The sequence below is a fragment of the Drosophila persimilis genome, unplaced genomic scaffold (assembly GCF_003286085.1).
Source record: "Drosophila persimilis strain 14011-0111.01,24,50 unplaced genomic scaffold, DperRS2 tig00000002-arrow-pilon, whole genome shotgun sequence".
In the NCBI taxonomy this organism is placed as follows: domain Eukaryota; kingdom Metazoa; phylum Arthropoda; class Insecta; order Diptera; family Drosophilidae; genus Drosophila; species Drosophila persimilis.
The window spans coordinates 8,124,164-8,148,457 of record NW_020825289.1 but is presented as its reverse complement, the minus strand read 5'-3'; the positions used below and the strand labels follow the sequence as shown (position 1 = coordinate 8,148,457).

The 24,294-nt window shown below is 48.8% G+C and overlaps 3 protein-coding genes across 3 annotated transcripts; all 3 read left to right on the top strand.

Moving 5' to 3' along the window:
- Positions 1-11,442: 11,442 nt before the first annotated feature.
- On the top strand, positions 11,443-24,265 carry LOC6590731 (spondin-2). Its single transcript, XM_026984784.1, has 5 exons — positions 11,443-11,901; positions 12,033-12,254; positions 16,487-16,767; positions 22,856-23,314; positions 23,394-24,265. Exons 1-5 carry the CDS (start codon positions 11,635-11,637, stop codon positions 23,410-23,412), a joined length of 1,248 nt encoding a protein of 415 aa, XP_026840585.1. The 5' UTR covers positions 11,443-11,634; the 3' UTR covers positions 23,413-24,265.
- On the top strand, positions 18,045-20,919 carry LOC113565128 (proline-rich protein 36). The gene is made up of 2 exons (XM_026985977.1): positions 18,045-18,154; positions 18,217-20,919. The coding sequence occupies exon 2, from the start codon at positions 18,427-18,429 to the stop codon at positions 20,650-20,652; it is 2,226 nt and encodes a 741-aa protein (XP_026841778.1). The 5' UTR covers positions 18,045-18,154; positions 18,217-18,426; the 3' UTR covers positions 20,653-20,919.
- LOC6590732 (cytokinesis protein sepA) lies at positions 21,025-21,570 on the top strand. The gene has a single exon (XM_002016147.2). The coding sequence runs from the start codon at positions 21,080-21,082 to the stop codon at positions 21,407-21,409; it is 330 nt and encodes a 109-aa protein (XP_002016183.1). The 5' UTR covers positions 21,025-21,079; the 3' UTR covers positions 21,410-21,570.
- Positions 24,266-24,294: the final 29 nt, after the last annotated feature.

The window sequence follows — 24,294 nt, the reverse complement described above, 5'->3', positions numbered from 1 at the left end:
CATTTTATTGGCGCCTTGCCAATTGTTGGGCATAAATTTGATTACTTTTCGGGCCAAGATTACGGCGATTCTCGCCGAGGCCCACGGGCTGTCAATTAGCCGTGAATTCGTGTGCCAGAGCGAAAGCTAATTAAATTTCGAGCAGAACAGCAGCTGGTGCTCCCTTCCTCCCCCCACACACACACACACACTCACACACAGACAAACAGTTCAATTACAATTACGATTGCAGAATGCAGATACAAAATGGAAACACCCTGCCCAGAGAATCGATCTTATGGTTTCGGTAAATTATGATAATCAGCTGAAGAGCGATTTCCCAGGCCTGCCAGCCATCGAATAATTGCATTTTCCATTAGCTCCAACGCTGCATTCATGCAAGTCGTGCAGCGGTCAGGGGGGGGGGGGGGGGGGGGGGGGGGGTGTGGAGGAGCCCAGTAGCCGGTCATGCAATTAACCCACTTTCGGGCAAATGAGTTTTACATGTACCAAGCACTCGGAAATACGTGTATGCCACGTGCAACACTTGTAGCACTCCACCAGAGTTTCGTGGGAGGCAGACCCGCGGTCGATTGATGGAAGAAGAGTAGAAGATGGAATTATGGGAGGTAGAGGCTTCTGTGGGGTGACCCTTTCAGAGATTTGTGCCACTTATTCTGCTATTATTCCACAGCCTTTTAGTGCCTGAAAACCCCATGAAAGTCTATGGCCCAGGCCTCCGTTAGCTGCTGTTGTCGAAACTTTCATTATCTATCAACAGGGACCCCAAAGAAAGTCCTTTGTTTTGAAATCTGAATCCCAATGAATCCGCCCAAATGTCTAGCCATAAAAATTAAACAAAAATCCGACAAAAACTGAAAGTTTGAAAAGTGAAACCCCAGAAACATTTCCAAAGCTAATTTCGGGGGTCCCTTTTTTTGGGTGGGGGGAGGTATCTGCCTAACACGCTTTATTTAACACTCGTTTGCCCGAGTGGGGCAGACGACAACACATAGAAGGCCCAAAAGTGGCAGAAACAAAAACAACAAAATTTATAAAAAGAACTGAGAAAAGCGGCGACACTGTAGAGAGAAGGAGGAGGCGGCGGAGGAGGAGCACTGAGCAGAGCAAAACAAGTCATAAAGATAAAGGAAATTTATGGAAGGCGGCAAGAAGAGAGGGAAAACAACGCCTGGGAGAAGGGAGGAGGGAGGAGGAGGTGGAGGAAGCCGGCCTCATCAGTGGGATTGTTGGGAAATTAGGTTAACGATTTTTCACTGCCACTGCACCAAAAACAGCAAAAACATCGAGAGAGGGAGAGAGCGAGAGAGCTGGAGAGCGAGAATATGTTTTCAACGGCCGGGGACTATCTTTTGTTCTTGGGACTTGAGTTTTCCGCAATTTACGGTTTAAAGTTATGGCCCCATTCCGAAAAACCCCCACCGTCCCAGTAACACCCACTGCTGTGCAAATGTCGCCTTTATCGCTAAGCGATGCCTAAGTGAGGCTTCAATTCGGATGTGTCCCCGTCCCCGTCCCCATACCCGTCCCCGTTCCCTTGATCTCCCTAACCGCCCACACACATTAGCCGGAAACGACATCGATATCCCAAGCCTCAGCCTCCGCCTCAGCTTTAGCCTGTTTCCCTTTTTGTTGGGGTTAATGGTCCTGCCCCTGCCCCTGCCCCATGGATATCCCTTTGTTGTCGCTTTCCATTTCGGTTTAAAGGCTGCCCAAGTCCACAGTTTGCGGTTACTTAAGAAGTTACCCCAGGAGTCCTTTTGCTCCAGCCAGCCACAGTAAACAGCAAAATTAACAATCCTTGCCATAAATTCCTCTTTTGGAAGTAAACAGAGGGATACCCTCTGAAGCCTCCTTGCAGCCGTATGATAGACTTTTTTGACATATTTAACGGACGGACAAATGGACTTCAGGAACAGGTTTCAATCTGGATCCGTGGCAATGCGCAAACCGTTCAATGGTTCTGGTTGTGCCTCAATTTGAGGTTCTTGCTCTTTTGCCGATGCGCAACACAAGCCATTTGACTCATGTTTGAACCAATGTGGACATTCGTTGTTCCATAGCATCAATCAGCACTTTCGGATGAGCGGGATATTCAATATTTGGCTCTTACTGGAATACCAGACGAAGAAACGAAGCAGTTGTCTGCCTTGTCTGCCATTTTCTCTGGAACTATCCCAATTACGCACCGGCGCGATTTTCCCGTTCCAAGTGTCGGTGTGTACATATTTCATTCAACTTGTGCCTGCATTGATTGCGACTTGCTCACATACACATTTTCATTATCCTGTTGGATTCGTTCGTCTGTTTGCTCTGGGTTATTAGTTCGCATTTTTTCTTGTTTTATTCGTTCGAAGGCCCAATGGCCAACGGCTAAACACTCATAAATTGACCAAATTGCTGTTCTTACTGATTAAAAAACCTTTTACAGTCACAAAACCCGTAACACGGACATAAAAATGGATCAAATCAAAGTATACTTGATTGTGTTAACATTTTTTATGGGATATTTGGGGATTGTTCATACAAAAAGATGTAGTCGAAAGGTAGAAAGATGACAGAGTTGTGGCGGAGGAGGAGTTGTGAATCGAGATTTGTATAAATGTGATAGCTCGGGGAGTACTTTCTGATATCTGAGATATCTCAGATATCTATCAAGCGGGTGCCTACTCGTATACGCATACCTGCAACACTTTGTTGCAAGCATCTGTGTGCCCCAAACATTATTTTAGGGCATAATTTTAATAAAATTGATATCGAAATCAATATCATGGCTTCTTTTTCTGGTTTTGTTGTGGAAAAACATGATATTAATTAAAGTTAATTGCCGCAACATATTTGCTTTTGGTTTGCTTTCGGGCTTCCCAAATTTTGTTCGTTTTTCCAGTGAGAGAATTCCTGTGTGTTTTCCCTGACGTTTGCCTGTTGGCGTGATTCCATTTTAAGGTTGTTACGAAAATAATTCTACAATCTGCAAACAAAATAAAACGAAATCAAGCAGAAATGAAAGACAGAGAGGGGCTGGGGCTGTGGCTGGAGCTGGGGCTGATTCTGGGGCATTGTGACCTACTTGTGTGTGTGTACGAGAGGTGTGCGAGGTATGCCCATATGCATTGTGTGTCTGAAGGCTTAGATAAACCTTCTCCGGTATAGTGGCCTGCCTGGATGCCTTCCTGCCTCCTGCCTCCTGCCTTCCTGCCTGCCTGCCTCCTGCCTCCTGCCTGACTGATGAAGTGTGGTTTAAGGCCTGACTTTATTTGCCGAATTGTGTTTGGTTGTCGGTGTTGTGTGCTCTCCCCAATAGCCTGCAGCAAATAAGCTCCAGATTGTATAAGTAATATTTATATAAACAACAATTCCATGGCTATTTCTCTAGAACCCAAAGAACTCATCTGGATTGCACTTTTGGTATATGATTTCTGTTTAATTTTGTATTCCTTTAACGATGTTTCAGCTATTTCATCATTATTTTCGATTCATTTACAAACAAATTAAATGATTTTTGGGGTCTTGGGACTGTAGATCGACTGGAAGAGCTACTCTTTCTCTGATATTAGAGCATTCAGCACTCGACTTTCAAGTGAACCCAACGGTAATTTGCCTTCCCTTTTTTATATGGTTTTTCCCAGCCATATTGTTGATGGTATTTCTGTTTTGGCTTTTTACGTTTATTGGAAATTGAATTTCGGTGGTCGAACGGATGCTCTGCAGCTTGCGGCGCCTGCCCTGCAACCTGCCGCTTGCCGCCTGCCGCTTGCCGCCTGCCGCTTGCCCCACGCTGTTGCTCTGCTCCCCTGTTGTGCTGTGTGGCTCTCGCTTTGTATTTATGTGTGTATTTATTTCTAGTTTTGTTGTTATTGTCGCAACCCTGCTTTACACTGATGGAGCGCCCTGCCAGGACCTCAGGCCAGGCATTTGGCTTGGAAAATAGTTGCGAAAAGTATGGCAACTATTCCTATTTGCCAGCTTAGCTCGGCTGTGAATGCTGCTCCGTTTAAAAAAAAAAAACCCAGTAGTGGTAGTGGGTATTCCCTTCGTGGAGGGGAGTACTCCATCCGCATCCTCCCACCAGCACCCGAACAGCTCTTTAGAATGCCTTTTGGCTGCATTCCGTTGGCCCTGCTATCCAAGGAGTCAATAAAATATTGCAACATATATTGTATTCACATGAACATACACTGGGAGAAAAAGCCCAGGAATTTCCAGGTAGTTTTTCAAATGAACCCAATCCCAATCCTGAAATGGAACAAAATGGCAGCCAGTTTCATTTTCTCCGTGTATGGTGCACGGTATTTACTCAAGTAGGAATACAACCTGTACTGGGAATTGCCTGCTGGCTGCTCTGATGGAGGATGGACGATGGACGAATGAACTGGCAATTCCCTACGAAACGTTTGCAATTTTAATGCCATTTTGTGTGCGAAGAAATCTTTAATTAAAATGCCATCAAAAAATCAACAAATACTTGCATCGAAGAAAAATATTTCATGAATATATATTTTAATAACAGAAAATATGGAAAATATTCCCAAAAGTCAAAGCAGGAGCCGGACAGAGGGACAGTGGGACAGAGGGGGGTGGGGCGGAGGCAGGAGGAGGTTCTCTGTCTCTGGGGCGTAACGTGTAAACAAAACTTTTTGAGCTTTCATGAGATAAGCGGCTCCACAATCTGCTCATGTGTGAGTGTACGTGTGTTCTCTCTCTGTGTGTGTGTGTGTGTGTGTATTTGTACTGACAGTTTACATGGCAGCAAAGTTTCAAGAGTTTAGCCAACAAAACTGCCAAAGGAATTACATAAACACTGCGGAGAAAGACGAGGAGGCTCCTCCTTTCGCCCCAAGAAAAAAAGGCGGAAAAGCAGATGAAAAGCAGCGAGAACAGCGCAAAAACTTCAGGTAAAATGTTGTTCGCAACTTTGATTAAAAATTCCACTAATAAACAAAGAGAGCAAACAGTTTCCCTACCCCACCACCCAAGCACTAGTTTTCACTGTTTTTCCCTGTTTTCATAGCTGTTGTCTTCTCTTTAGGGATGGCTGTTGATTACACTTCCCAATGAAATTTCCACATTTAAAATACAGTTGGAAATCGCCACAATAAAATGGATAATTGGTTAAATGGAGCTGTGATTGGTCCGATGATCTGGTCTTCGAAAGATTTCAGAATGCGGTGATCGCTTCATTGATTCTCCAAGCAAACGATCTTTCCAGATCCTGTTCCATCCCTAACAGAACTCAAATTCCCATCGTCATCACCGTACCCTTTGAGGCAGGTATCCAGCGTTTACCTTTACAAAAAAGAGTGTGTCCTTTTTGTATAATTTGCAGTCACTGTTTGCACTACCCTTGTGTGTGCGTACGCCATTTTGTTGTGAGGAGTTGCTGATCCTTCCGCACCGCGAAAATGCCCAGATACTGTAGCCATTTTGCAAATTTCATGTGCATTATATTTGCAAATCGTTGTGTTGTTTATTTATGCGCGGCAATGCACAGAGCACACACCCAAACGCACCCGCAGGCCGCGAGGACACCCAAATCCAAGCGCACACAGGAGGGGGGGGGGGAGAGGGCTGTGGCAGTGCATAATTCACGAGTATTTTGTTGAACTTTGCACTTTAATTGGAATTGCATTTTAAGCTGAAACAATACACAGATTGTGTCGATACGAGATACGGGATGCAGGATACAGGATAGGGGATAGGGGATACGGTGTATGTGGCATTTATTAATTAAACAAAATGCTAATTTAACTTTGCCCAGCACTAAGCGTGCCACATATCCGTAGCCGCCACTGCCACAGCTTCCCGTTCCCATGCCCCTGCCCCTGCCCATCCATCCAGCATTCTAATTGCATATTTAATGGCAAAGCTTGGCATTTGACTTATTGATTCGGTCCGGCGGTAGGTTTTCCACGTTTTCCCATTGTTGTTCTCCTGCTGGCCCGTTCCACAGGGATAATTAATTTCCAATTTATCGAAATAGTGCAGCCAATGGGGTTCCATTGTTTACGTGGGGGGGGGGGGGGTCTGCCCATAATGCCATAGACATCGAGGAGGTTTATCACTCCTGAGGATATTCCTTTGTATCTTTGTATCCACTGAGTGTTCCTTTTGGGCTCCATCACACCTGGCAGCAGCATTATCCAAATGAAAAAGATATGGCTTCGTCCTTGTTTGCCCAGGTTTCTCCCCCTGGCCTCTTTTATTTGTTTTGCGATTCTCTTCAATTATTTTAATGCAACAAATATGTTGACGTTGTCACAGCAACAGCAAAATTACCACTCAAAAGTGTCTCTGGATCTGTATCTGTGTGTGTGTGCCACATTTCAGTGTGTGTTTTTATGAGGCTTACTCTCCTTTTCCCTCAGTCGCTTTACGAGCAGGCCGAAGACGACTGTGGGACAACAGGAACTGTGTCAGCGTGGGGCATGAGGCATGAGGCATGAGTGACTCGTGAAATGTGACAGTGAAGGCAGTGTGTCGTGTCGTGTCGCTGACTTGCCGCAAGAAATCAATCAAAAATTGTTGGCAAGTAAAGGGGAGAATATAACAAAAGGCGCTCCTCATGCGATGCTCATCAATTCGTGTGTGTGTGTGTGTGTGTGTGTCATTGGAGCATGTCCTTGCCTGCCTCGTGACTGGCGGAGGCGGAGCATGTGGTGTGTGCTCTGCTGAGGGTAATGTCTGCCTTTTGTGTTTGCTTAGTGCACTGCCAACAAACGACAATGCGTTCCACAGTTCACAATCGTTGGGCTCATCGCCGTCCTTGTCCCGCACTGACATCCTGTGTGCCTGTGTGCCACTCCTCAGTGACTGACACACTTTTCATGCCACAATAAGCCATTATAATGAATCTAGTCAGCTGTAAGCCAAAAAGAGAGCACACATAATGGCCCAAAAAGGATGCGGTCCACAAGGAAAAAGCACATTTCCTCCAGAGCGGTTTTTAAGGGGATCACAACAAGACTTTGGAATGCCCCAAAGCTAAGCAGAGATCATGCCATCCAGCAGTAAAGGCAGTCCTGTAATGATATTCTAGATATAAAGAAGCAAATTCTCCTGCTGTTAATTAGGACACACATCGTACACTGGGCTTAAGGAACAGTAAGTTTTGTACTACAAATTAGCAGGAGCCATGCCATTGATTAGAGCAGAGCCCAGAGATGCCTGCACCTGGCAGACCGCAGACATTCCAAATAATTGGCATAGACATTGTCTTCGGAGAGGCATAAGTCATAAAGGACATGTGGTGCCAGACAAATGACAGATGGAGCCAGGACTCGGGACCCGGGACCCAGACAAATGAATAGCAGACCATCGGAGTGGCCAGGACTAAGGCTAACTGGGCTAAGCAACCCTCATTTGTCACTGGAGTTTATGGACTGTTGTTGCTGCTGTTGCCCGGACGACGGCATCTCCTTGTTAGCTTGTTATGTTTTTGGTCAATTTCGTTTGTAATCCCCTTGAGCCTCTCACACACACACACACACACAAACAGCCCATTCCGAAGGCGTCGAAGAGCCAGAGGACGGCTTGGAGGAGATGTGACAAGTCCTGTTTGTTTGCCTACATAATTGGCCGGCTGATGGCCCCCGCCTAATCCCGACATATAGCTGCACGCTGCATTAATTAGCACCGATAAGGAGGAGCCGCCTTAAGGACCCCGGGACTTGCACAAGTTTCTGAGGCAAACACGAAAAATCCTTCAAAGCCATTAGACTTATCAAAAGACAGAGAGGGAACTCCTTACGAGTGTGGCAATTTGGGGGCAGGGATTTCTGCTTTTGGGAGGGTTGCGGTGCGGTGCACGTATCCTCTGTGGGGGAGCAGGAAGCAGAATGCAGGAGGATGCACCCACGTACTCACTGTTAATTCTACTCAGGCTTCCACTGCTGCAGCTCCTTCGATGGATGCTGCCGCCACATCACACGCTGACATTTTATCAAGAGCTGTGGCTGCAGTCGTGACTGCGAGCAGCCCCACTGGTAAATGTGACAGAAATTACTATTAACAGGCAGTCGCAGTCGCAGTCGCATTCGCTCATTTCTCCAACTTTAAGCGAATGAAATATTCATTCGGCATATGTGGCGTATGCGTAATGTAGTCGTCTGCCTTGTGTGTGTGTGTGTGTGTGCCCTAAGACACGTCTCTTGACATATGACAATGTCAAAGATTTGGTATGCCACTCTGTGCCACACCCGCTCCTTGCCGCCCAAATTTCGTGCTTTAAAACTGAGATATACATATATATTATGCATACGCCCTGTGGACTGAAATTAGTTGGAATGCAAATATTTATCTATCACGAAATGATATTCAAATATGTACATTTTCCGTGCAAATGGAAAGTGATACGCCCACGCCAGGTGCTCCTCTCTCTCTCTCTCTCTCGCCATCTCTTTCCTTTATTTCTGGTCTTCTTTTTTTTTGTTGATTTTGCAATGTATTTAGACGCGTGTCTGTGTGGGCATTTCTGATTTTCTATTTATTTCCCCAACTGACAAGCCAATTAAATCTGACATACATAATTAATTGGGGCTTGCGTGAGGCGAAAGGCAAACAACAGACGGACGGACGGACGGACTGTTAGGGGGGGGGAAATGCATTTTTAATTAGTGGATGTATGTACACACTGGAAAAAGTGTTGATTGTGGAGTGGCATCGCCAGACAAGAGATGCACAATATTAATCATTTTAACTGGCCATCTCTCTCTCTCTCTCTCTCTATCTCTCTCCATCTCTCGATAATGAAATAGAAAATTCATCAAAGCACTGATGGAGTGACTAATACTCGTTTCAACATGAATAATATAATATTCTGGCAAAATTCCATCATTTTCGATGGCCATCTTGGGGGCAAATTAAACTTTGATGAATTTCACCTTTGCCTGCGTAAGTTTTCCGGTCTGGGATTTAACAGTAGCCCCGCACACACACATGGAAACAGCACAGGTGCTGACAGAACCCCCTCCCCCCAGTCTGGCGTGTGATAATCCTTGCTCCTGGGCTTCGCTTTGGCTTTCGTATACGGATTTAATCGGATACACAATACACACACACACACGAATACTCGCACGCGAGTGTTCCATCTTTTATTTTGTTGTATTTTTTTGTGCCGCGTAATACCGTGCGGCTATTAAAATCAAATTTATGGCCTATAATTAAATTTGTTCGTGGAAATCGCTGAAATTGCAGGAAATTGAGCAGCCAACCCAAAGGCGAAAACAATCGCCCAACAAGCAGGAACACAAGAGAATGGGAAATATTACTCGTTTTTCGCACAGGAAAAGCCTGACAACACACCACTCGGTGTGTCTGCTTGTCGTGGCGGGAGGAAGGAGGGGTGGAGGGGAAACTGTGTCAGCTGTGGCTCACATAAATTCTGTGAAATGTGTGTCATATTGGATGAATTTATACATTTATTAATACCTGAATGCACGCTCCCTCTCTCTCTGTATCTGTGAGCATATTTTACTGGCAATTAAAAGGCAATACGGCATCGTGGGGGCTGCTCTATGAGTCATGGCATTGGCAGCAGCAGCAGCAGCAGTTGGCCAGGTGCCAGATTGCACTTTTTAGATACATTTCGTAGATGTTTAAGGTGTGTTTTTTTCACGATTTTCAATCATGCTTTGGAACCCACACACACACACACACACACACAGAGAAACAGTGCAGGAGTGGACAGCCCATGGGGCGTATACGCAATGTCTTTTCATTCGAATGCTAAGGAAAATTTATGGCCCATACGTGTCCTGCATTCGCATTACGGCGGCATGGCTGCCGTTGGCCTTTAATGTGCATAATTAAGCATTAATTACACCCCCGGCGACCCCCCGACCACCACATCAAAAAGGTTGACCCCGAAAAGCAGGCAGAAAAATAAATGAAATGAATGAAGGGACGCGACACGCGGGATCTCTGCCTCTTTTACAGCCGGGAAGATCTGTGGCCGGCGGCCATTTAAGCCATTTAAGCAGCCACCACACGGTAATGGCTGACCGCCGCGGCGGTCGCCATATTGGACAGCCATTTGCACAATTTAAGCATTTAATTACGAATTTATTATGCCTATTTTGTGGGCATTCGGTAATTGATTGAACAGAAGCTCTCCAGAGCCTCCATAATTTCATTTTATCGATGTGTGTGCCACGAAAGTGAAAGTGGCCAAAAGGATAATGGATTTACCTTGAAATGCATTTTCAACTGGAAGATTAACTGTACATTTGTGCATGTATATCCTTCTCGTTGGATGATTTCTGAGGACACCCATAATCTGTTTCCCGGAGAAACTTCTGTGCAACGAATTCCATAAATTGATTAGAAAACTCTTGCACCCACATGGAGCACCAAAACTTTGGAAATCCTCTTAGCAGCCAATTGCTGGTGGCCCCAACTTTTTGGGCCCCATCCATTGCAGCTGATTGGAAGCAGCCTGGCTGGTTCCCTGCCCCGGGAGTACATGCCACAGAGAAAATGTCAATTACACAAAGTGCCGGGGCACAGGTACACAGGGTGAGCAGGCCGCGGGGCTGGGGGCTGGGGGCGGGAGCAGTGGGGAAAAAGTATGCCAAAGTATAAATAATATTTCATTTGACATAGTTTGCAGCACAAAATAAACACAAAAACATACTTCCCTGAATGCCATCGGCAAAAGTTGAAAGAGCAAAAATGTGCTTTGTATTTTTCATCATTCATTAGGACCCTCCATCCCCTCCTCATGTCATGCCATCCCCAGCCGCGTTCACGGCTTTCTCGGTGTCACGGACTTTGTCAAAAAAGTCTGCCGCTGTCGCCCACAAGAAATTGTAAATTTAAGGCCAACGCAAAAAGTAAAACAAAGAGGAAGGAAAAAAACTAATAAATAAGCGAAAAGCGAGAGAAAAGCGTAAAGGAAATATCTGAGAAATCAGAAAACAGAATGCAATGGCAAAAGAAACAAGACAAAGGGAAGGGCCAGGGAAAAGCACTGGCAAGGGGTGGATAGGCAGCGAAAGGAGACGAAGAAGCGGCGACAGCCGAAGCAAAGTGGCACAAGTGGCATGTTGCAATGTTAATTGAAGACAAATAAGAGGCGACGCGGCCCCCCAAAAAGAGAGCATGCAAACAAAAAACCGCAGCCGCAACATCAAAGGCAGCGCTGCAACCAAGCCGTGTGGCACTGTGGCAAGGATGGATGGCTGTGAGGGCGGGGCGGGTGACAGTCAGCAAAAACCGAAATGACTTTGAGGCCCAAAGCGAATTGGAGCGCAAGAGCATCAGCATAGAACATAGAGAGCTATATAGAGACATAAAAGGAAGGGAAAGGAGGGCGAGGAAAGCACGAAGGCAGAAGATAATGAAACAGTCTAGTGAAAATTTCACTTAAAGCCCACCCACCCCCCACCGCCACTCCATGAACTCAAATATCCTCGAATATATACAAGTTTTTAGCGTTTCCTTTTGTTTGCTCTTAAAAGTTCATTTAAATTTAATGGCTCGACCCCCAATTTTCGCCCATCCACAGGTCGCACACACAATGCCAACTATGCGCTCTACCACATCGGCCAGCCGGCGACGGGGGCTGTCAAACAATTCGCCGAGACGGGCAGGACGGACCTCCTGGACAGTAATGCCGGCGAGCAGCAGCAACAGCAAATGCAGCTTCAATCGCAGACAGGCAAATCCCCGCCAGGTGGATCCGCAGCCGCAGCCGCAGCAGCCACGGCCACGGCCACAGGCCCCCCAACGGCAGGGGCCGCCAGCGAGCGCAGCGTATTCGACGAGTTCAGCCTCCCGGCGATTCAGTTGGGGGCCGGACGCAGCGAGGCGAAGGTGTTTGTCGACAGCAATCACAGCCTGGTGTCGCTAATGACGCGCATTGTGCCCTCGCCGGACTGGTTCATAGGCGTCGATTCGTTTGAGGTGAGACCACTAAAAAAGAAATCACAATCAGATCAGATGACCCGCAGTTTCGACAGGCAACAGTGTCGATGCCCCTCCATGAGAAGGTCTAATAATTTATGGCACATTCTCTCTCTGTTTTTCCATTCCAGCTCTGTGTGGGCGGCTCCTGGATAGACACGGTGACCGTTGAACTGGATCCTCTTGATGCGGGCACCGACAATGGGTTCACCTTTACGGCACCCAACTGGCCGACAGCGCCACAGGGTGTCATTTACAGGATTACCTCCCGCTATCCGGGCCATCCGGCGGGCAGTTTCTATTATCCGAAGAGCAAGCGACTGCCGCCCATTGCCACGTTCCAGTTCATCAAGGTGAGTGCGCGATGAGAGCCAGTCCCAGGGCCAGTGCCAGTCCCAGTGCCAGTCGAAGTGCCATTTGCGTGGCTGTAAAAAAGGTTAAACAAGTTAATTAACAGCAAATTAGCAGTCAAAATGCCGCTACCCCTAATGACTTTTTCCAAAAAAACCAGACAAGGGAAATCGAAAACAAGAAAGGAAAAAAAAAATCAAAGTGCTAATGAGCCATTAGCATTACAATGGCGTCAAAAACATCCACACACACACACACGCACACCATCCGCCATGGCGGCATATTTAATGGCTGTGCGTGTGTCTGTGTGCGTGTGTGGATTGGCTGTACTCGTGTGCCAAGGGCTGCGTGTTAATGCGCTTTATAAATCAGTTCAGTCCGCAGCTGGGAAACCCGAGAAAACCCGCGCATGAAAACCAAATGAGCAGCAACAGGAAAAAAAAACCAAGAGCCGAAATAATGTTAATTACCTTATAATTACGCCACCATTTGCATGGGAATTGTAGAGGATGTAATTGCGTGGCATTCCAGGAATTCGTGACGGGAAGTGTGTGATTTGTACGCCTCTTATTTCGATATAATCAAATCGAAACAGTTTGAGAGTCACTCCTCACACAGTTATCGTTGAGTATAGCATACGTTGGGGAGCAGATGTCAGTTAGGCGAAAACCCTCTCGGAAAACGTTTCCAATATTCCTCAAAATCGTACGTACTCGTATCAGCCGGCTCCTAGTCCTGGCAGTAAACAAGATTCAAGACCGTCGAAAACTTTTGGAGGCCCTCGAAACCCATGATCGGCAGTGATTATTGTATGTTCAAGACTGGCATTGCCCCGTTTGGGAGGACGGGGCGAAGGCCGATAGAAGTTCTTCCAGACTTCTGGATGAGGGCCACAGGAGTACTCCCTGCCTCTCACTGATCGGCGAACACAGCACCGACCTCTGCGACGCGATCGCCAGAAGAACGGCAAGATTTCCCATTGGACCGTCGGGGGCATCCTTGAGTTTGCCCGCCAATGGCGGCTACGGTCTGCAATATCAGCAACACAGGGACAACATGGACCGCGGCTTTCGTCAACGATAAATGTGTAAATTCTAAATTTTGAATATACAAAAAAATTTCTTCAAATTTAACTGTCTGCAGATTTTGTAAAACCAAATTTGTGTTTGATGTTTGATGCAATGAAGTATCGAGTGTTGATCACTAGGCAAAAGGCAATGACAAGGATCGCACCAAGGTCGAGGGTCGGGTGGAACGACCTCCTTGGAGGTCCTTGTGGAGCATCAATGTTCTCTGAAGGTAGTTCATCGATTGATGGCCAGCACTGAGAAGTCCAGAAGTAATCTTTTTGTACATCTCCAGATTTTCCCATGCCTTCAGTTTGCCTGGATTCTGCTGGTGGTGTAAGATGCCGCGGTGGCAGGAACCTGTAGTCTTCACAGGGAATATTAAGCATACGCCCCCCGTGAAAGGTAGCCACCACTTTCTCGACTGAGAGGGGGCTGCTGTGGTACATCAGCCATGGCTAATGCTTGGACAAGAATCGGGATTGGTATTCCGGAGTTACTTACTTGAGACAGATTTATCTGTATTTCTGACAGCTTGGGCCACTAGAAACTATCTCTTTTGGGGCAGTTGGGAGCGTGGGGCGGCCATTGTTTTTTCAAGTGCTGCGATAAACATTCTTCTGCACTCCCTAATAAATGCCAATCCATTAGGCCCGCCTGCAAGGACCCTCAGGCACAGGCAACGGTCACATCGGCAGTAAAAGCGGCACACACAGGCATGAGGGTGGCAAGAGGCTGGTGGAGCAGTATTGCGAGGAATTCGACCATTGTAATTATATTGCTGGACATCCAAGACATTCAGAAAGTGGCGCACTTACAGCTACATACGATACAAAGCCCTGGTCCTGGTCGTGGTCGTGGTCCTGCTCCGGTCCTGGGTCGCTCATCAAAATGGCTTTTATGAGTGTGTGTGTGTGTGTGTGTGAAAGGCCGTAAAATGTGCGCCGCCTCCAGCTCCTGCCAGCCTGCCATCCTACCAGATGTTTCGACTACGTTTGCATAGTTTATTTCGGTTGGGGGGCGGTTGGTGGCGGGTGGGGGACAGTTATATAGAGCGGGGAATTGCTACGGGAACGTCAATGTGGGCGTGGCTGCAAAGAGCCTCCACTGTACGTGCGGTCATTATTCTTTATTTGTTGCTTTTGTTGCGTGGAATGGGGGAGTGGGGGGGGGGGGGGGTGCGGGTGGTTGGGCATGAAGCTCGTATTATTGTAACGCCCTTTTGACACTACTAATTTTAGTTTTATTTTGCTAGGCTTTTCCAGAGTGGGCGTGTGAAAGCTTCTATTTCCATTCGAGAGGGGTGGGTGGAAGGTGGGCTGTCTTTCAGCTTAATGTTGCTGTTTGTGATGGGGTTTTCCCACTACTTGACTGCTAGATCCATCTAAAAGGATTCACTTGTGCCAACTGGCAGTCCAGCGATCTAAGTGTCTTCCGAGCCACAACTGTTTCGCCAAAAGGACAGTCCTGGTTGGCATATGGCCCAAGGTGCTGAGTGTCAGTAGCCTTCCACCTCCGAGGCAACCGACTTCTGTCTGAACTTTGGTTTACGACCAACGAAATGGAAAGTTATACACATATGCGTCATTTTATGGCCAGGACATGTCCGGGGCTCAGTCCTTGGCTGGGATGTAATTATGTGTTGATTTGGTCTGCCTGCTGCCGGCTGCCTGCTGCCTGCTGGGGCTAGTGGCCGTTCCGGCATTAAATTCTTAAATTTGAATGCCGCAACTAAATTGCTGGAATATTTGTGTGTCATTTAGTGAATGCCGAAAGGCACGTAATCTCGGCAGCCAGGAATGCTGAGGGTTTCGTTTCCATTTCGCTGTCTCTTGGGTAATCCACAAGGAATTTCACAGTTTTTCTACTCTCCCTCTCCAGCTGCCCCTCTCCAGCTCCCCCTCTCCTGCTCCCCCTCCCTCTCTCACTGTCTGTCTGTCTCCTTTTGTGTGAGTATGTGTTGGATTATTGTGTGTGTGTATTTTGCTGGCAGAAAAGCAACACGCGGCTTTTCTGTTATTTTTTCTTTGTATACCCTGTAGTTGTACACAACAGGGGTATAACAGCCAGACGAGGGGGTATATCAGAGAGCCTACCTATAAATCAGATTCATTATTATCTGGGACTGATTGCAAGAGTATTGCTTGGCCCCTATCACACATACAAAATATATACACACAGGGTATCCCGCAGTCCGAATGTCGACTCTCGGCTTCTCACTTGTTTTGTTTCTGCATTCTATGCTCTCCTCGTTGTTTTTGTTGTGGCGGACTGAAGGTAGCAAAAGGTAAACCACGATAAGCACAAAGCAGAAAGGACAGCCGTAACAATGCGTACTCTCCGTACATTCCGTATAGAAAATGACGGCGCGGCGACCCCAAACAAATAAATTAAAATGCGCGACAGCGCGCCAAGGAAAAGTTTCTCTGTGTGTGTCTGTGTCATTCGTACCCTGGACAGGTGTCGGGCATGCTCTGCTCGGGGTGCACTGGTTTGAGTGGTTCTCTAGAGACAGGGGCCCTGTAGGAGGGTGTTCTGCCGCTCGAACACCGCCGTGCTCCGCAGAAATAGCTAAGTTTTTTGGATCCTTAAGGATAACCCTGTTCAGAGAGAATTTTGTAAGATATCTCTCCACTTTCATGAAATATCTATCCCTATTCTTTCGTAGACAGAATTCCGTGGGACTCCCACGATTATCTCTCTGAGGGATACTTGACGGCTTTTCTAAATTCGTTCATTCTTTTGTTTATCTCAAAAGTTAGTATATTTTTACACCAAAAATAAGGCTTAGATCTGATAAAAAAAACAAGCTGAAATGCCCTTTTCCTCATGATTGTGCTATCGCTCTACACACGATACGGTAGGCCTTCTGTTTTTTTTTTGCGTGTTTGGGGGCCAAGTATTTCCCAGTCGAACCTTATCTTGTCTGCTGTCCCCAGCACCCACTTCCGATCCGAGCCGTGGCCCATTTTCCCCTGTGGCCGTGTCAATACTTGCCACAAATTGAAATTAGCAGGGCGTTAAGGGCACCTGTAGTCCGGGAGAGTCACGGGCGCTACGTCCCGGGTGGAGGCCGCATTCCTGATGCCGGGCACATAATCCGCCGTAAATTAATATGCTGCACATGTGGAACACTAACATTTGGCCCCTTTGTCCTCTGTTTGCAGCTGAAGGAATACGAGCTTAGCGAGGTGTTCAACATTGCCGAGGACGATCGCAAATATGAGACGGTCCAGACCCAGACCCACCTCGATGCCGAGCACAGCCACGTGGAGATGAACAACGAGCTCTCGGCCAGCATCGAGCGGGAGCGCCAGACGGAGCAGCAGCAACAGCAGCAGCCACAGCAGCAGCAGCAACAGTTGCAACAGCAGCAACAACCGTTTCAGCCATTCAACGATGAGAGGCAGCGCATCCGGTCGCAGCTGCTGGCCAAAATGAATCCCATGTAAGTAGAACAAATGCCGGATTAAACCAAATAAATGCCCAGCGAACTGGAAATGTCAATGTGGGGTCTATAGATGATTCAGTTGAATGGAGAAAATCTTCTTATGCTCAAATCTGAATCCCACCTCAACAGATATTCTCGTTCACCCTCGAAGCTCCCAGGTATTGACCTTAATCATATCTCTGGCCAAAGCCCCCTGTGTATTGTTAGTAGTGCAGATATTTATAGAACTTGACGTCACCGATTGGCTATCAATTAGAAAAGTGTCATAAATGCAGAGATAGCGCCTGAATCACTTAAAGTTGGGGCCGTGAAAGCGGAGCAGCCTTTTTAAGCGAACAGCATTTTCTTTTAAGACATTTGCAAGTTTTCCTTAACCCACTTTACGGGCGGGTTTTCTGGGGCAAGCATACAATTTAAATGCCACACAGCGTATACGTAATCTCGGCCGGAGTGCAGGGAGTGCAGGGAGTGCAGGAGGGCGGGGGAGGGAGCTACAACTGGCGCTATTTAACATATGCGCAAAGTGCTTTCCCCCAAGCTCAAGAACCCGAGACTACTTTCAACACCCATCCGCCGACACATGGAGACACATTTAAGGCAACGTGCCGCGCCCCAAGCGGCGCAGCGAGGGGATAGAAAACTGCGACGAAGGCAGGAAGGAAAAACAAGCGAGTGGGTGAAAAGAAAACAGAGCTCTTTCTTCTGGCACATTACACCACTTGGGCGGGGCCAGAGTGTGGCCGAGTGGCACGTACCTGGGTAATGCTGCATCTTTAAAAAGCCGCCCCCAGCCCTGCATCCCGAAGTTCAACTCTAGCCAAAGAAAAACTACAACTAATCCCTGCTAACAGTTCCAGGCTCCAGCTCCATCCGCATTCCCCTCTCTTCCCCTCGCTGTCCCTTTTTCGTGCCACTTTTGTTGGGCTGGGAGCTGGCACTGGCTGTTGGAGTGGATTTTGGCACCATTGGCACTGGTAACCTGCATATTTAATGACCATCTCCGGCACCGGCACCCCCCTGGGACGTGTTCGAGTGCCAGCTCCCGAGTGGGCGTTGACTAGCTCGCTTTTCCTTTAGTTTTTGGCACAGAGACAGCGACGGGGACACCAAAAACAAAGACCGGGTCTCCAGATAAGCCTGCCAGAAATGCCTAAAATGCCAGGCATACTCGGTAATCACTATCTTATCGAGTGTTTTCTGTATATGTTCTCGCTGGCGGCCTATAAAGGTTGGGGAATGGCCCGGCAATCGAGCAAAGAGCTAACTGCCAGCAACATGCCTGGGATAGCGCCAGCCACTTTCACGGTAATTGCCGGTGCATCTGTCCATAACCAGAGGAAGCAGCAGCAGCAGCAGCAGCAAAAGAAGAAGCAGCCATCGCCCAGTAAGCCACTGAAATGGCCATCAAATTGAACCAATTCTAAGACACAAGACACACTTTTCCAGCGCCTGAACAGCAGCAGCAACAGCAGCAGTCCGGATCGAAGACAAGCGTCTGCCTCATTAGTTAGATAGAGTGACTATCTTATCTGTTCTAAGGACTTAAGGCCCGAAAATACATTTCCTATGACATAAACAGCCGACTATAAATGGGCCGGGGCCAAGTGTTCCGCGTTTCAGTCGACCAACAGACCACAGCAATAACGAGACACGAATATGACCAGAACGACAACGACCCAAGAGACGAGAGTGGAGGAGACGATCGAGATCTCCTCCTCGAACAGAACGGTCGAAGAGACCATCGACATCACAACGACCGAGGGATCGGTGGTCCCGAAGCAACGACACCACCATCAGCATCATCATCATCATCGCCACCATCGCCAGGAGGAGAATGTCGAGGTGGTGGAGGAGGTGGTTGTCCTGGAGGAGGGACCAAAGCAGCAAAGGCACAAGCACAAGAAGAGTTCGGGGGCAGCACCACCACCGCCCCTGCCACAGTCCTCGCCCCCATTCCTCACGCCCACAGAGGATCTCGCCGAGGATGTGGTGTGGGAGCCACAGCCCTACTGGAGTCCCCCTGGACTGCTAAAGACGCTGGAAACGGAACTGATTGGGGATCAGGTATCGCCCACAACCACAGAGGAATTTGCGGCTGTGGAATGGTCTCCCGTCTCCAACCCCCCCGCAGAGGTCGTACAGGAGTCCCAGGGATATGCGCCACCCACTGGGGCGCCACCACAGCTGCAAGTGCAGACAACGGGTTTCCCACCAGCCGCGCAGTCGCCTCTGCTCTCCCCCATCGAAGAGGTGGTGCAAACGGAACTGATTGTGGAGTCACAGGCGACAGAGCCTGCGGTAAAAAGAGGATTCATCTTCATTCCCCGGGAAAGCCAGCAGCAAACGGAGCTGATTGTGGAGTCAGAGAGCGTGGAGGCTCCCCAAAGGGATTCCATTCCACCGGAGGGCTTTGTGAAAACCCTTGTGGAGACGTTCGAGGTCGGAGCACCCGCGGATCCGCCAATTCAAATGGGATATGCTCCAAGGGCAAGTCTCTGGAATAAAGAGCTGTTTGTGGAGACTGTGGACGTCTCGCCGATTCCCTCGCCGCCGCCAAGTCCCCCCCTAGATCCGTACGGGCTTTCCTCCAGCGAAGATCTCGTGGAAACGGAGATCATTTCAGAGAGTGTGGAAGAACCACCCAGTCCCCCAGCACAGATCTCAGCACCCCCTCAGCTTCTGCCGGGCTTCATTCCCAAAGCGTGGAGGGAGCGTGTGGAGACCATTGTGGAGGGTCTGGAGGTCGTCACACCACCTGCCAGTCCCAACCTCCAAGCGGAGCTAATCTTCGAGTCCCTGGACGTAACACCCACGCCAACGCCACCACCGAGTCCTCCCATTGGAGTGTCACTGCAAGCCGGATTCATGCCACGATCCAGTCTAGTGGAAACCGAGTTGATTGTGGAATCCGTGGAGGTAACGCCCACGCCATCGCCACCGCCCAGTCCCCCAGCCCAACCTGTTCAAATGGATTTCAATAGGCCCCAATCTGCAATTGTGGAAACGGAAACTATTGTGGAGACTGTGGAGAGTGTGGAGACACCCGCTCAACCATCATTACAAATGGGACTCACTCCAAGGCAGAGTCTGGTCCAAGAGGAGCTGATTTTTGAGTCATTTGAATCCTCCCCAGTGCCCACACCGCCACCGAGTCCGCCTGTGGTAGAGCCGGGGTTTATGCCCCGAGCAAGTGTGGTCGAAACAGAGCTGATTGTGGAGAGCCTAGAGGTCACGCCAACGCCCTCTCCGCCGGACAGTCCCATCAGGGAATTTCCGTTTCAGGCTAGATTCATTCCGCGCGCAAGTTTGGCGGAGACGGAGCTGATTGTGGAGTCCCTGGAAGCCACACCCACGCCCACACCACCTGCCACTCCTCCTGCGCAGCTCAGAGTGAAGACGGGGATGGTGCCACCCCCGAATCTCCCGCAAACGGAAGTGATCATTGAGTCTGTGGAGGTGACACCCACACCCACCCCTACACCCACACCCCAGCCACCATTGAACAATGGATTTGTGCTCACGGATCTCGTCCTGGACTCGCAGCAGCCAGCCCTCGAAGTCGTAGAAACAGAGACGGAGATCATCATGGAGTCTGGCCAGGCAGCCAATCGCCAAACGGAACTGATTTTGGTCGAGACCGAAGAGACACTGACTCCCGTGCAGCCTGCATCCCAGGACCTCGTGCTGGTCGGCGTTGTGGCCGAGGAGAGCAGCGACAAGTTGGGCAAGCGGTACTCGGTGAATGCGGTGCTGAAGGAGGAGCAGATCTCACCCCCCACGCCGCCACCCAAGGTCCCACAGAGTGAGCAGAGGGATGCCGTGGACGAGGGCGAGGCTGAAAAGAAGAGGAGATGCTGCCCCTGTCGTTGCGTGATTGCCTGATTGGGGGCGGAGGAGGCGCGCAGCCGGGGCTTCCCCCAAGGCTGTTGTCAAGTACAAGGCCCCGAATCAGTCAGCCAGCCAGCCAGCCAGCCAGCCACCAAAAAATATCAAAACCAAGACCAAGACATATCCAAAGTCTTATAGAAACCACACAGAAGTTCTGCTATCGGCTATCGGATACGATATCTCCGTATCTTATCAGCCGAAACAGTGGCTGAAACATTAAACCAAACAAAAAATCACCGTTAATGCGAGGGCAGGGGCGGGGGAGGAGTAGGGCACTTTGTAATTGATAGTTAATTAGCGGCGGACACTCGAGGCTTCCGGAGATAAGGGCCCCACACTCGAGAAGGCAACTGTCGGCCATCCGACACCTCCGCAGTGGCCAGCGGTCAGTGCGCCAGTCAGCAATCGGCAGTCAATCGAAATGCCTCCACCAGGACGAGGCTATGGCGGCTACGGACCCCCACGACCCGGACCCGGACCCGCCTTTGGCCCGGGTCCACCCCGCGGCGGTGGTGGAGTTAATGTGGGCATCAACATCGGCGGACCGCCGCGTCCGCCACCCATCGGAGTGGGCATTGGATTCTGTCCCCCGCCCGTGGTCATCGGAGCACCGCCGCCACCTGCTGTGATCATCGGAGCGCCACCGCCGCCCGTGTACGTGCCACCGCCCCGACAGACCGTCGTGGTGGGCGCCCAGCCAGCGGTCTATGCCCAACCCACCGGGGAGGTGGTATGCTGCACGATTCTCTGATTACGAAAGGAACAAGTGGAAAGTGGAAAGTGGACAGTGCAAAATGTGCCCGAGCCTCCGAGTGTTCCCCCCTACAATATCTCTTCTTACTATATATATATATAGATCCTATCTTATGTGTTTTTAAATTCGAAAATTAATGTAATAAAAACAAAAAACAATGCTAAAATTCGCACCGGAAATGGGTGAAACATTGCGAATGTTCTGGCCATTAATTGGTACAAAGTCCACCCAATATTCATCCGTCAAATCCAGCCAAATTGAATGGTATTCTTTGTCTTCTTTCGCCCGGAGGGAGTCCCCTTCGTAATCGTTTTAAATCACTCAACAAAAATACCTACAAAAACAATAGACTTTCAATTTGGGAAAGAAATTCACTTTGGCCTGACGAACAATTTCCCCTGTCACATGTCCGAGTGCCCTCTGAGTCAGAAAACTGGGTCCCGGGGGGGACCCGGGGGGGACGCGGGGCTGTTGGGGGCGTCATGGAAATGCAAATTGCTCGTGAAATAACATTTGCTTAAGACGTTTTGATGTGCTCGTCTAACGGTAATTGCCATGCACATGATCGAAGCAAATTGTCGCTAATAACTTGCCACGTTCCCAGGAACCAGGCCCGAAAAGCCCAGGAGAACTCCTGCAGAGAAACTCCTGTATAGCCAAGGGATGGGGGTGGGGTGAAGCAAAATGCTGCATGTTATTTCAATTTGGGAATTTTCTTCATTATTTTCGTCGGGCCCATGGCGTTTTCCCAGGCCCTCCCCTCTCGGCAGGCCTCTCCTCCGTTGGTTTTTCAATATTTTTGCCAATTTACTTGCCATCAGGCCTCGCCGTTTCCCAAATGTTGTGTGTCTGCCTGTGCCTGTGCCTCTGCCTCTGCCTCTGTCGGTGCCTCTGCCTTTTGATTTTTTATTATTATTTGCGCGATTTTGCACGTGGCATACGAGGGGCATACGCGCGGCCTGTGTATGCAAATAAACGAAAAACTGCAGGAAACAAAACACGGAAGTTGCCCAGGAAGCAACGCAGGAAGGAAGGAAGGAAGCCAGGCAGCGCCACAGAGCCAAACGTTGGAGGTTCTGTGGGTTGGGGACTGTGTCTGTCCTGGCTCTGGTTCTCTGGTTCTGTGCCTGCACGATGGCTGGCAAAAGGCAAATTTAAATTGAAATTTTCCACAGTCGATGTGCTGTAGAAATAACAGACGTGAGCACACGGCAAGAGCACCTTGATGTGTGCTTGATGTGTGCTGGCTTATGGATGTCGAAGCTCTGAGGCACATTCTTGAGAAATTGAATATCAGGAAGGCAGGCAGGCAGGCAGGCAGCCAATTATTATCGTTATTCGAATTCCATCAACTACGAATTTTCGGGGAAATAATAGACGTACTTCAAATTGCGTTTAATTAATCTCAAATCCATTCTCTCCTCTCCCCTTCTGCTCCCGTAGCTACAGCGGCGGCAACAATAGCCAGCAGCCACCGCAGTTGGGCAGCGTTGTGCCCAAGAACGATAAGCACGCCATCTTGCAGAGCATCGCCAGCAGCTATCGGCGTGCCACGGATGCCACAAATATCAACACCACCAACCTGACGGCTTCCTCCGCATCTGCATCCGCATCCGCACCACAGTCACGGTCACAGCCACAAGCAGAGCCCCAGGCCCCGTCCGTGGGCAGGGGAAATCTATCCCGTCGTCGCTCCCAGTCGCAGAGGCGTCGCGACTGCCGGGTCAGCCACTGGTCGGAGTGGACGGCCTGCAGCAAGAGCTGTGGCATTGGGGAGATGCATCGCTATCGGAAGGTCATCAAGCACGGCAAGCGGGGCGGCCGTCCGTGTCCGGCGCTGCAGCAGTCCAAGTGGTGCGGCACCGAGCGCAACTGCCACGGCCCCCAGACCTACTTCAACTGGTAAGTGGAGGAGGAGGAGGAGTCCGTTGGGGACCTAGTTAATATTCCATTCAAATAACTCTCCCGATCCCCGCCGCAGGTCCGACTCTGACACATGAACGAGCCCCGGAGTGGAGCAGGCGCAGGCGATATAAATATAATTTTAATTTACGGCGTAAGAATTGCTTTTTCTGTGCGAACAAGAAGAAGGAACAGCAAAGAACAGGAAGGAGGAGCAGGAGGATACCTGCCCCAAAAATGAGATTTTAATTTAAATTTAGATTACGATACGAAATTGATTTTAAAGCAGCACCAGAGCCATGACATCCCAGAGACATCACTGGAGAATCGGGGTGTATGGAGAGAGGGGAAGGGTGGATAAAGGAGAGTGGAAAACTGGAATAAATTGCATATGAAACACAGAGGAGCAAGGGGAAGACTACTGACAATATTTAACACAAAAAAAGGATTTAGACAAAGACAGGAGGCAGATGGGAGGCCGAAGGGAGGCCCAAGGATACATCAGGCCGGCAGCAGTTCGAAATTTTCAACCTATTTCTGATTTCAGCCTCATTTCGATTCGACTTTCAGTTGCTTTAGCTCTAAATAATATATGTAAAAATCAACACAAAAAAATATATGATATAAAACAAAACCAAACAAAAGAAAAAACAGTAGACGTACAAAGCATAGAAAGCAAATCAAATTAAACAACAAGCGTGAACATTTGCATATACCCAAACAAGGAAACCCAAACCAAACCGGAGGAAGCCCCAAAGAAGGAAACCAAACCAAATACAACAGCGCCACACTTCGTCACAATCGTACGGGGAAGCGGCCGTGGACCGGAGTGTACACCGGAGTGCGTACCGGAGTGTCTGGTGGTTCAGCAACTAAGCTAATATTAGACGTAAACTAAGCTAATTGATAACATTAAATGGATTGCAATAAAAGTCAACCACAAAACCGAAATCTGGCAGCGGCTAGATTTGGGTTTGGGA

What these genes read in the sequence shown, in the direction of transcription:
- LOC6590731 (XM_026984784.1), top strand. Translation starts at nt 11,635, where the DNA reads ATGCAGCTTCAATCGCAGACAGGCAAATCCCCGCCAGGTGGATCCGCA. An exon ending in TAGGCGTCGATTCGTTTGAG is followed by an intron (nt 11,902 to 12,032) that starts GTGAGACCACTA and finishes TTTCCATTCCAG; the next exon opens with CTCTGTGTGGGCGGCTCCTG. An exon ending in CCACGTTCCAGTTCATCAAG is followed by an intron (nt 12,255 to 16,486) that starts GTGAGTGCGCGA and finishes CTCTGTTTGCAG; the next exon opens with CTGAAGGAATACGAGCTTAG.
- LOC113565128 (XM_026985977.1), top strand. Translation starts at nt 18,427, where the DNA reads ATGACCAGAACGACAACGACCCAAGAGACGAGAGTGGAGGAGACGATC.
- LOC6590732 (XM_002016147.2), top strand. Translation starts at nt 21,080, where the DNA reads ATGCCTCCACCAGGACGAGGCTATGGCGGCTACGGACCCCCACGACCC.